Source organism: Chironomus tepperi, unplaced genomic scaffold (assembly GCF_022539635.2).
Source record: "Chironomus tepperi strain 1889 unplaced genomic scaffold, CSIRO-AGI_Ctep_v1 contig_450, whole genome shotgun sequence".
Taxonomy (NCBI): domain Eukaryota; kingdom Metazoa; phylum Arthropoda; class Insecta; order Diptera; family Chironomidae; genus Chironomus; species Chironomus tepperi.
The window spans coordinates 618,126-631,382 of NW_027226572.1; the positions used below are offsets into that span (position 1 = coordinate 618,126).

A 13,257-nucleotide genomic window follows, 5' to 3' on the forward strand; every position below is an offset into this window, starting at 1 on the left:
AGATAGATCGGGGCGGTGATCGAAACTAAGACGACAATTCTCGAGAAATCCTTAAGTGGCAGGGACGTACATATATTGGATGGAGGGAGGGATAGGGGTGGTAGGTTGAAATCAAACTTCCACCTTTTTGAACTGAACCGAGGAGTGCGAGTTAGCTTGAAGGTATCTAAGATGTTTGCTATAGATTATCCAAATGGTTAGTTATGGGGTATCGAAGGGGTTATCTATGGGTTAATAAGTGGGTTGACTATGGAATATTCAGAATATTCCTGTCTAAGGGGGTTAGGTATGCGTTATTCAGGGGATTTGCTATATGCTATCAAGAGGATATATATGCTATGTGGTAGCTAAGAGTTAGCTATGGGATATCTAGGGGTTAGCTATGTGGTATCCTGGAAGTTAGCTATGGGTTATTCAGGAGATCAGCTTTAGGTTATCCAGGGGGTTAGCTATGGGGCTATCCGGGAGGTTATGTATGGGCTATCCAGAAGGTTAGCTATGTGGGATCCGGAATGTTTGGTATTTGCAATACTGAGGGCTAGCAATGGGCTATCCACAAGGCTAGCCACATGGTATCCAGCGAGAAGGAGTTTAGGATCATACACCACAATCCCTCTCTATCCTCAAAAAAATCAAGTTACATTCCTGCCAGTAACTACGTCTAAGGATCTTTGCAATTTAAAGTCACACCTTCAGCAAATGTGAGTTCGAATCCCACTGAATCCAATTAAACAACTAAACAGTTTCAATAGACCCAATAAATATTAACTTCATATACCTTCATTTACTTTCATGAACTCTCTGTACATCTATTCATTAAAAAGTACCAAAATTCAGTTTAACCCACCTAATATTCTTCTTCAAAATCAAAGGCATTGGTATGATCATACAACACCCAAAAGACATCCAAAATTCATCCTCTAGCGTGCACACCTTAAGTTTAAAAATAACATTTTGCATGCTCATACAGCACGAAGAATAGGAAGCAAAAATTGTTGTTGTTGTTGTTATTATATTTATGTAAAGCACTGCAATGAGTTTCATTAACTGTTATGCTTTATAAATTTCATCTACTAGAGATAGGTATTTGTAAAATTGGTAACAGAATAAGGAGAGCAAGCATAGTTTATCAAAGTACCATTATTATTATTATTCTGATAAATCTCTGGGAATGGGGATGTATATGTGTTATCTGGTATACAATATACGTATGTACATTTACATATTCTAATTTTTGAAAATGAAATTCTTTTATTTTATTCTGGGTGAGGGGAGGGGAGGGGGACATGACAATAGTATGGGGAAATAGATAAAATGGTATTACTATTATAACATGAACAGGAACAAATGAATGTGGGTGAATGAGAAACGCATATAGAGAGATAATTTTAATTAATGTACTTTTCCGAAAATTAAAATTAATTTACTATAGGTCCTGTATTGTTGTTGTGCTATTGTTGCACTTTCATATTCATTTTATGGCTTATTTACTTTCTGCAATTTCATAAATCAATTTTTATATTTTTGTGGGTTGTTCGTGTATTACGTAACACGGAAAATTGACTTTCTGATGAACTCCCCTTGGCTGAATGAGGGAACTTATGATACCCCTAGCAACTGTCCCTTACCCCTCTATTGTATGGATCTCAGATTTTCTATTTAAGTTAACACTTCGCCCCGGGGTCAATAATCTGCTCCGGAGTCATCCTTCCACTTTGGAGTCAACACCTTGCTTTGGGGTAAACACCTCGCACTGGGGTAAACACCTTGCACTGGGGTAAATACCTCGCACTGGGGTAAACACCTTGTTCTGTGGTAAACACTTAGCTCTGGGGTAAAACTCCTTGCTCTGGGGTAAACACCTCGCACTGGGGTAAACGCCTTGCTCTGGGGTAAACACCTCGCGCTGGGGTTAACACCTCGCACAGGGGTAAACGCCTTGCTCTGGGGTAAACACTTCACTTTGGGGTAAACACCTCACTTTGGGGTAAACATCTCGCTTTGGGGTAAACACCTCGCACTGAGGTAAACACCTCGCTCCGGGGTAAACATTTCGCTCCGGGGTAAACACCTCGCTCTGGGGTAAACACCTTGCTCTGGGGTAAACACCTCGCTTAGGGGTAAACACCTCGCTCTGGGGTAAACACCTTGCTCTGGGGTAAACACCTCGCACTGGGGTAAACGCCTTGCTCTGGGGTAAACACCTCACTTTGGGGTAAACACCTCACTTTGGGGTAAACATCTCGCACTGAGGTAAACACCTCGCTCTGGGGTAAACACCTTGCTCTGGGGTAAACACCTCGCTTAGGGGTAAACACCTCGCTTAGGGGTAAACACCTCGCTCTGGGGTAAACACCTCGCTCTGGGGTAAACACCTCGCTCTGGGGTAAACACCTCGCACTGGGGTAAACATTTTGCTCTGGAGTTAACACCTAACTCTCGGGAGCACCTTGCAATAGGACTAATAGCCTCCTAATAATTCCCTCTTGCCAGCGTTACGTAATAACCAAACAACCCCCTTAACTCTCTCCATAAATTACCAAAATGATAAAAGTTTTTGCGCTATAATTTTTGTTTATTAGTTTTAATATTTCTGGTTATATTTGCGTACAGCTTTGTGAGCATGTAATTTTGAGGTTTTTGTGTGGAAATGGGTTAAAAATAAAAGTTTTTTTATGCAACAGCTTTGTAAACATCAAAATAATGAATTAAAATTTAATTTCAATAATTGATTTGAGCAATTTGTTGTGCATTTTAACAGCAAAAAAAAAAAAAAAATTACAAATTTTATTCAAAATTAAACGTTGAACAAATTGGTTATTGTGTTTTGAAATCGACCTTGACATGCTGGATAATGGATTGTGCTGTTTGATTAAATAACTAATTGAGTGGTTTTTGGCAACGAAAAAAATTGAAAATTTTAATAAATTAACAACATTGAGTTGTTTATTGAAAATTATGTTAAAAATAAATGTTGTTTTATTTTTAATTGAACTTCGATTAATTTAGCAAAACAACACCATGAAGTGAAATTCAATGAAATATCTCATTTTAGCTGAATTCAGAAAATATGATGAATTGAGCTGAATTCAGCACAAAAGCTCAATTGAGCTGAATTTAGCAAAAAGGCTCAATTTAGCTGGATTCGGCAAAAAAATCAATTCAGCTGAATTCAGCAATAAAACACAATCGAGTTGAACTTAGCGTTAGAGCTCAACTGAGCTGAATTCAGCAATAAAGCTTAATTGAGCTGAATTCAGCAATAAAGCTCAATTGAGCTGAATTCAGCAATAAAGCTCAAAAGAGCTGAATTCAGCAATAAAGTTCAATTCTGTTAAATTCAGCAATAAATTTCAATTAATATGAGTTCAAAAATAAAACACAACTTAGCTGAATTCAGCAAAAAAGCTCAATTGAGCTGAATTCAACAAAAAAAGCTCAATTGAGCTGAATTCAACAAAAAAGCTCAATTGAGCTGAATTCAGCAATAACACTCATTTGAGTTGAATTCAGCAATAAAGCTCAATTTTGTTAAATTCAGCAAAAAAGCGCAATTGAGCTGAATACAGTAATTTGTCTCATTTTTGCTGAATTCAGCATAAAAGCTCAATCAAATAAAATCCTAATAAAGCTCAATTAAGCAGAATTCAACCAAAAAAGCTCAATTCAGAATAAATTTAGCATCCACAAAAAGTTCACAACAATTTATAGCAAAGCTACATATAAAAAGCCAAAAATTTCGATTTTTTGATCTTCACGGCTCATTTAAAAATTGAAAGAAAAAGTTTTCCCTTTCAGACAAATTGAAGCGAATCTAACCTCAAAATTATCATTAAATTATCTCGTGCATTTACTCAATTAAGAGAAAATGAAATGAAAAGTTTCGAAGGAAGGAAAAAAAAAGATGGAAGAAAATGATGAAAACATTAATTGCATGCTTAACTCAAAAGAATGAAAAAAATAGGATAAATGAAATTTATCTCAGAAAATACAAATTAAGTAAATGAAAAGTTTTGTGTACACGAGTTGGTTGTTGCTTGTCAGAATATTGAAACAATTTATTACAAAAACATATAATTCTCTATACGGATCTCATTTACTTTTTTGTTTGATAGGGTTTCTTCAAGTTGTTTTACTCGGAAGTCAATTTGGGATGATTCTTTCCTGAGAAAGGTTTTTCAGTCATTAATAAAACAGTTAGCTCGACTGACAGCATTAAATGAGCTCAACTAACTGCACTAAATGAGCTCAATTGACAGCACTGAGCTCGACTGACAGCATTGAATGAACTTAGCTGACAACACTGAATAAGTTCGACTGACAGTATTCAATGAGCTCTACTGCCAGCATTGAATGAGGTTAACTGACAGCATTGCATGAGCTCGACTGGCAGCATTGAATGAGCTAGACTAACAATACAGAATCAGAATGAATGAAAGCATTTTATGAGCACAACTATCAGTATTGAATTAGATCAGCTGGATAAACTGAATACGCTCAACTGACAGCACTGAATAAGATCGAGTGACAGGATTGAATGCACATGACTGACAGAACTATATGTCTGACAGCATTGAATAAGCTCGATCAACGGTATTGAACATGCTCAGCTGACAGCTTTCAATTAGCTTGACTGACAGCACTGCTTCATATTACTTTGATCTATAAAGCCTCTGAAATTTTCTATCAAAAGCTTTTGAATCCTCCCTCATAAAATTGAAACTGAATCTCACAGAAACCCTATTGACTTGAATGTCTAAAGATAATTATGTGGATGTGTATGTATGTGAGCTTGCCGCTAATGAACTCGACCCCAATTTTTCAACAATGTAAAACACGACTTGGAATGAGTTAAAAAAATAAAATGAAAAAAAAGTTTGTTTTACATTTTTGTGACATGAATTTTAAAAAGAAATGAAAATTGTGAAGAAAACTATTTTGAAACTTTTTTTTTGTTATTATTTGTTCTACTCATCCTCTCCCTTATTTTTGGCACAGAAAAGTTTGTCTCTATAAATATTTTTTTGTTGTTGTATTTTTTCATGGTTTTTCGAAATGAAATTATTTTCATTTTTTGATCCCATTTTAAAGTTTATTTATCCTTTAATTTGTTTATGACTTTTCAAATTATACTTAAATAGTTTGAATGAATTGTTTTGTTGGGACATATATTTTTGACTTAATTTTGTGGGTAAGAATGTTTTTTTTGAGTATGATTATGGAGTAGTATGAATTTGTGAACATTTGGCGCTTTATTTGGGAATATTATATGCTTGGAACAAATTTACAAAAAAAAAGATTTTGACACTTTCAAGTAAGCTCGACTGACAGCATCAATTCAGCTCGAATGACAGCATCAAGTAAGCTCAATTGACAGGATTTTTAGAACTTCAAAGTCAACTTCTGCAGAATAAGATTGTCAGCTTCAACAAAGTTTGACTGACAGTATCAACTGAGCTCAGCTTACATCATCAACTTAGCTCGAGTGACAGTATCAATAGAGCTCAACTGTCAACATTAATTGAATTTAATTGTCAGCTTCTGCTTAGTTAGATTGTGAGCTTCAACTAACAGGATCAACTTAGCTCGACTGACGGCATCAACTGAGCTCGACTGACAGCATAATTCAGTTTGACTTGCAGTATTAACTCAGCTCAATTGACAGTATCGATTTAATTCGGTTAACATTATCGATTGAGCTCGACTGACAGCATCAACTTAGCTCGACTGACAGCATCACTCAAATAAAATTTTTAAAGACAAAAGCACAAAATAAATAAATCCAAAATTTAATCAAAATATGCTCATTGACTAATATTAGATACTTTCCCTTCAAATATTTCCTCTATCTTTGTCTCGTCATCATGATCACAGCAACAGAAATTTTATTTTAAATTGAATTATTCACAAACTCAAAAAACCCTTTTTGTCCCATCTCAACTTAATGTTTATGTTTATCTATCTTAAGATGTATTTTAAAGTCCCCAAAAAATTGAAACTTTAAATATTTTAATTTCATTCTCATTTCACCGACATTTTATCAGGATATACTTTAAGTATAAATAATTTATAGTCAAAATAATAAATAAATAACAAATTAATCCAGTATTTTGATTAAAATTGACATTTTTAATTTTATATGCCATTATGCTACCAGCTGATGATGACTCTAAATTTTCACGCATCACTTGCTCATGACATTTACCAATTGACGATAAATCAATTCGACTCATTTGTAGACCATACAGCTCAAGTGGTGAAATACAAAAATTTTTTGTAAGAAATTCATGATAATCGTAGGACGTTGTATTGACTAAAGGGCTTTCAAGTAACGTATGTATATGACATCCACATGGAAAATGATTATTTTGGACAATGATTGTCTCGATACCATCCAATACAATTGTGCCTGGTTCAGGTGTTTCAAGTAAATGATTACCATAAATTTTCAATTGTTTTATATTATGGGCATCGGTTAAATTGAGCTCAAGTATTGCATCGATTTTATTATTAAGAATATTCAGTGATTCAACATTTGTAAGTCCATCAAATGAATTCTCAGCAACAATACCCAAATCAGATTCTTGTAATAATAATACTTTTACATTACGTAAATTCCTAAATGTATATGACTGTAATGAATCGAGATCCATAAATGATAATTTAAGTAATCCAACTGTATCTAAACCGGAAAAGGCATCTGGTTCAATTTGTCGTAGACCACTTGGCAATATAAGACGTTCAACATTTGTTAAGCTCGAAAAAGCATTCGTTTCAAGTTTTATCATTGGATTGTTAATTAATAGTATCATTTTTACATTGGCTGTACCAGCAAAGGCATAACCCTCAACGCGTAAAATTTTATTATGTCCTAATAGGATGGTCGATATGTTTTGTAAACCCGCAAAGGCAAAACGTGCAACTGTCGTTAATGGTGTATATTGGATTGATAATTCTTTTAGACGTGGTAAACCACGAAATGCAAATGGCTTTATAATCGATACATTATTACCATCTAATACAAGCTTCTTTAATGCACGCAATCCACCGAATGCATCTGATTTGATTATTGGAAAATTATTTTTTGTTAATGACAAGTGTTCGACGGTTGGCGGAAATTGTTTGACGGGAATCTCATTAAGGCCACCTGTGTTGCACAAAACCTGTGTAAGGAAAAGGAAAAGATATTGGAAATGGATTAGATTTTGTTGAATAATTTATGGTAAGGAATTTAATGTTAAACTTGAGCAAAATAAAGTGAGCAACTGGAAGTTTCCAGTGAAATAGTGAGCCACTGGAAGTTTTTAGTGGAATAAAGTGAGCAACTGGAAGTTTCAAGTTTAATGAAGTGAGCAATTGGAAGTTTCCAGTGGTATGAATTGAGCAAATAGAAGTATCCAGTGGAATAAAGTGAGCAACTGGAAGTTTTCAGTATAATAAAGTGAACAACTGGAAGTTTCGAGTGGAATAATGTGAGCAACTGGCAGTTTTCAGTAGAATAAAGTGAGCATCTGGAAATTTCTAATGAAATGAATCGAGCAACTCTGGAATAAAGTCAGAATTTTTGAGCAACTCAGTTGAAAATTCCTCAAAATCCTTCAAAATACTCATCAGCAATTCCAATAACAATCCAATGTAAATAAAAACGCGTCAAAAAGATGATGAAATGAGGTCACGAAAAATGGCACTCTAGAGTCACATTCTTCAAAAAAGAGCATCCGAAAGAAAAAGAAAATAAAATTATAATAATAAAAAATGAGCGAAAAGCATCGCTGCGAAAAAAAAAGGGTTTCGATGGAGAAATTTTCCACAATTTTCCTTTTTACTTAATCGTGAATTTTTCTTTTTTTGTTCAACTTTCTAATTGAATTTTCCAGAAGAAGAAATTTTTCCCAAAAAAAATTTTTTAAAGGAAAAACCGCAAAAATTTACATAATTTTGTGTTGATGCCTTCACCTTCCTCTACTTTTATAACCATTGAAAAAAAAGTATATCTTTTCGTCTGGAAAGCTACGTGATTGTGGAATAATCTTGAAATTTATTCATTTAATTACATTATGCTTCCAAAACCCACACTCGTTGTCTTCGTTATTAGCTTAGTTTGTAGACGTGAATTTTTGGGAGGAGGCAGTTTTAATGACTATATCAGCAAATGGCTGTCTGTCTGTGCGATTGCTTGAGTATAATAGCTTAATTCTTTAATTAGAATGTTGGATTAGATGAGGTTAGTCTTAAAATAGACATTTATCAATCTAGGGCAGTGGTGGGCAATCTGTGTGCTGCGGCTTAACTACAGTACAGCCAAAAATACTTGGAAATGCCATGAACATGCATGGCATGTGCGATTACAGTCGTGGTTTGCAACTAAAGGGCTCAGTGTTTCAAAAAAGGTTGCCTAAAACTGATCTAAGCTCTAAATTTTCTGAATAATACTCATATAAAGCTGTATCTAAATCTTTGGGGCTATTCACTCATTACGTAACGGGACTGGCGAGTAGGGTTAGGGTAGGGTTATGGTGGGGTTATGGTAGGGTTGGGGTATAGTTAGGGTATGGTTAGGGTAGGGTTGAGGTAGGATTGGGGTAGGGTGAAGAAGGGATGTTACTTTGAGCTCAAACTTCTTCTACGGTTACGTTCCCTAATATCCAAACGCCCCCCATTCTCTACTTTAATCCAAAAAATTTTCTTCAAATATTTGCAACTTTTTTTTCTCGTCTGTTTAAACTTAATTTTTTATTCTATGATAAACATAGAAGAACAGGAAAGAGTATAAATGTTGAAAGACATGAAAAGAGGCTGAGGCTTGCTCTATTTCAGTCTGCGTTTGTTTGAAAAACTGTCGTCTGTAACATGTAGCAGTTAATTAACTCAGTTTTTTGTTGAAGGGAAGGAACATTTTTGATATGTAAGATAAGAAAGAAGTCAGAAAGGATGAGACATATGAATTTGACCACTTTCTTAGAAGCTTTGGAGACCCTCTTTCCAATCCTCTAGCAACTCTAGGGACCAAATCTAATCAAAAAATGGTGAGCAATTTCATACTTTAATCTCAGAAGGAAAGCATCGCAATCTGCTACCATTTTCAGTTTCTTGACTGCCTCAACTATTTCTTTCATGCTTGCTGATTTCGTCTTAATTGGAAAAGCTTGGGGACTGTCGATTGTTTCAACAACAGTTTCGTCCTCAAAGTGGTCTCTCCACTAAGTCTGCTCATCAATTGAACAAGACTTTTTTATTTTACTATGTTTTCTTACTGAAACTAACAAGCTCTTTAATAGTATTACAGTGGCCGCTAATATTACCAGAGCTTGCGCTTTTCCAGCCAAGTGTTCCCCTCAATTTTGACTTCTTTCTTATCTTACATATCAATCAAATCTTGTTGACATAATTCTTCCGCTAGAGTCCTTAGTCTCTCAGTCCTCCACGAACTAAATCTGGAATTAAACCTTCTACAATACTACAATCCTCAGTCTAAAATAAGCTCACATCTAGCCACCGACTTTAGCGAAATTTTCAATCTCATAAAAATCTTTGAGGATAAAAACCCCACTTGAAAAAACAAGTGGAATTTTTATCCACAAGGACTCTTTAATTCCCGGATTTAAGTTAAACCAGGATTTTAATCCGGTCCCACTGGAAATGTAAGTGGAAATATTAAGATCCTGATAAAAATCCCACTTGAAAATATATGTGGGATTAATATTTTCGCAGGATAATAATCCCATACATTTCTAAGTGGGAATATTATCCCGCAGGGAACATATAAAAATTTGCGGTTTTCGGGGTTTTTATCCCGCTGGGCTGTGGGAATAATATTTTTCAGATTTTATTCAAGACATGAAAAGAGGCTGAGGCTTGCTCTGTTTCAGTCTGCGTCTGTTTAAAAAAAAAGGAATATTTTTTCTGTCGTCTGTAACATGTAGCAGTTAATTAACTCAGTTTTTTTGTTGAAATGAAGGTACATTTTTGTGGATGAGAATATGAGAGGGAAGTTGGAGTTAAAAATGGAATTTTTATAATGTGAAATAGTAGTAGAGAAGTACAAAGGCTATGTTGGGTCGTTTGGCGTATTTATTGAAACTGTATTAGATTTAAGACTGTGATATTTGATGTGCTTGGACAGGTAGCTATTCTGGAACCACACGGCTCTTGGGTGAGGCCGGACTTCATCATATATTCTGCAATCCCTAATAGTTCTTGAGTCCTCAATCCTCAATCCTGGTCCTCAGTCCTCAATCCTCAGTCTTCAGTCCTCAGTCTTCAATCCTCAGTCCTCATTTCTCAGTCCTTAGTCTTCAGTCCCCTCCGGTCAACTGGTCTCCATCTCGAGTCTCTGTTCTCATCTCGGAAATTTGTTAAAAAGTGAAACCTTAACAATTCCCACACTAATTTCCACCCTCAACTACACTGCATTCATAAAAGTGACAACAACTTTAGAAATACAAATACATCCTAACAATTGTCACGTTGTGAGCGAATTGCCAATGTGTGTGCTAATTTTTATATCAACCCATTCAACTTTTCACTTCCTCAATTCTTTCTGATGTCAAATAGCTTGAACAATATGACAACTACTTAGTCTTTGCTATCTGCTTTTTTTCTCTCTTCCTTTATATCATTATTGTATGACAACAATGAGCAATTCAAGCAATTCACTTAATTTTAGCTCTTTTTGTGCTCACATGGGAGGTGTATTTGTATTGTTGTCATCGTTGCTCTGCTTGGTGCTTTTGTGTCGGGGTAAAATTATATTATTGTGTATTTTTTTATTTGTTATGGATATAAAAAGGAGAAATTTGTAGAAAAATTTAGAAAATTTTGAGATTTGGTACTGAAATTGAGTTAAGATTGGCATATTTAAATGCTAAAGTGAAATTAAATGTTGTTAAATAACTTCATAAACAATGATTTCCAAAATTTGTGTGTCAAAAACACTCAAATTATCAAATTTCTAAATCAATTAATTTGATTTTAGATAATTAGCTTCTGTTTATTAATTTACGCAATGATATTTATAGAATATGAGTAAATTTGAATGTTAAAAGTAAGTCAAACTATGTTTATTACATTAGTTAATTATCTAATAATTAAATTATGGTATTTTAATAGCTTGTTTACTGCTTAAAGTTCAAAACAACACTAAAATTGTAAATAAACAAGAAGGGGCTGAAACTAAGTTTATCTGTGAAAATTCAAATTTGAAATAACCGTTATTTTTTCTGAAATGTTTTGAAATCGTTTAAAAATTATTATTCATTAAGGATCTTCGAAAATTGCAGACCTGCAGCCTTGGACGAACTATAAGGAACAATTAGGGATGCTGGGCAGCCATTTGGAAGCAATATGGAGAAATGGTTTCATATGGACTCCGCCTTCTCCTTTCCATCACTCAGAATAGAATCATAGTGGCAATAAGTAATAATAAACATTCTATTTATAGCTACATACAAATTGCCATCGTATATTTCCATCATATTCATTCCACTCAAATGTCAACATATCTCACAACTTTCTTCATTAACTTTGACTCAATAGCTTCAAAGATTTCAAGTATTTTAATACTTTTTGATGCTTATATGAACTAAAATTAATAAATGCTGAATATGAAAATTTTCAATATAAATTCGCATTTAATACGAAAAGTTTTTAGTAAAGCTGCAGAGCGTAAAGGACTCTTCAGAACAGTCTCCATTCCACACCAAATTTGTAATTAAATAGTTTTCAGACTCAAAATTAAATTTTCGGGCTCAAGCATCGATAAATAATTCAGATATTACAGCACAAATACTCCAAAAAAAATCTTCAAAAACTTTAGCAGCAGCTTCCATAAAAAATTCTTGAGAATCGCACCTTCATCAGTGCTAAATTAAATAAATTGCATGCCAAAAGCACACTTCAGTGTTTCCACTAATTAACTTACATTATACTTTTATCATTCATAATTAACGTAGCCGAAAATGAAAGAATTTTACACTCAAGGTACGGGAATGCGTTGCTGACGAAAAATTCTGGTCACGATAAGCTCACAAAAAAAAATTCATAAACTGATAAAAAAGAATATCCTCTACATACCTGAGTTTGTGACAAACAGATGCATTCAGTTGGGCATGCTGTAACGACGCTTATGACATTAATTATAGGACTCGCATTCAGTGTTATCTCCAAGCATATTATCAGCCACCAGATTACATTCATTGCAATTAAAACGTCTTTTGTCCTTCATTTACACGCTGTAATGAGAAGAAGAAGAAGGAAAGAAAAGGAGATGAAATTTAAAAAATTTACTGCCTTGCCTCGATTGTTTCATGTAATTAGATTGGTGTAAGTTTTGGAATTTGTGGGTAGGGTGGGTATGGAAAGCATTTTTAATAAGTTTAAATTGGTTTAATGCAGTTTGTGTTAAATGAGATAAATTGGAGCATTGGTCTACATGGGAGAGTGTTGGCCTTGCACTCCAAAGGTCCATGGTTCGAATCCAGGCGAAATCAGATAAATTTGATTTTTCAGGGTCCGTTTTGATGCACTTTTTTGTTGTAGAATTAAAAATAATAAAGAATTTGGTTCAATTTTCGATAATTCAGGAATATTTTCTGGAAGTTTGCCTTTAAACTGAACCTAAAAGCCCTTTCCTTGAGCGACACAAATGAAAAATGCTCCTTAACAGAGCTTTTGAGGCATATGGACGCCAAAAAGTGGCGGCACCCATTTACTATTAATACAATTAGTTTAGCAGAGCCTTCTTCATTTGTGTCGCTCTGGTTCCCAACCCCTAAACCCACCCAACATCCCCTAAACGACACCAAATCCACCTTCAATCAAATCAACTTCCAAAAAACCCAAAACCCTTCTCAGAATCAAACAAAAACCGACTCAACTCTTCAATCCCTTCAGCAAGTGACACTCCCAGTTCACCAAAAGTGACAATGAACTTCCAAGAACCTCAGTCAATCCCCAAAACAACTTCCAAGTCAGACATAACTCAAATATAATAAAGAAACTTTCCTTTGTCTCTTATAAAGTGCCATTTTAAGTTAGTTTATATATTTTTTTTTTGTGTATGGCACTTAAAAAGACATTAGAGAGATTCAGTTAAAGTTATACCCCAAAAAAACATCTTCATGTAAAAGTCTCCATTGAGACATTTAATCTATATACATTTACTTGAAGATTAAAATACAAGCCAGTTAACGTTAACTCTAAAGAAAAAAAATCACATGAAATGGTATGGGAAGGTTGAGAATGCGAGGATAGAAAAGG

The 13,257-nt window shown here is 34.4% G+C and overlaps 1 protein-coding gene across 2 annotated transcripts in view; it reads right to left on the minus strand.

Moving 5' to 3' along the window:
• Positions 1 to 3,963: 3,963 nt before the first annotated feature.
• The window catches only part of LOC139098689 (chondroadherin-like), a 57,948-nt gene continuing 48,654 nt past the window's right edge, over positions 3,964 to 13,257 (minus strand). For both annotated transcript variants that reach the window (XM_070650952.1, XM_070650951.1), the window contains 2 exons: positions 12,073 to 12,230; positions 3,964 to 7,163 (listed from right to left, as the gene is read on the minus strand). In XM_070650952.1, the coding sequence (XP_070507053.1) occupies positions 6,027 to 7,163; positions 12,073 to 12,195 (1,260 nt within the window). In that variant the 5' untranslated portion in view covers positions 12,196 to 12,230 and the 3' untranslated portion in view covers positions 3,964 to 6,026. The remainder of the gene's footprint in view (positions 7,164 to 12,072; positions 12,231 to 13,257) is intronic.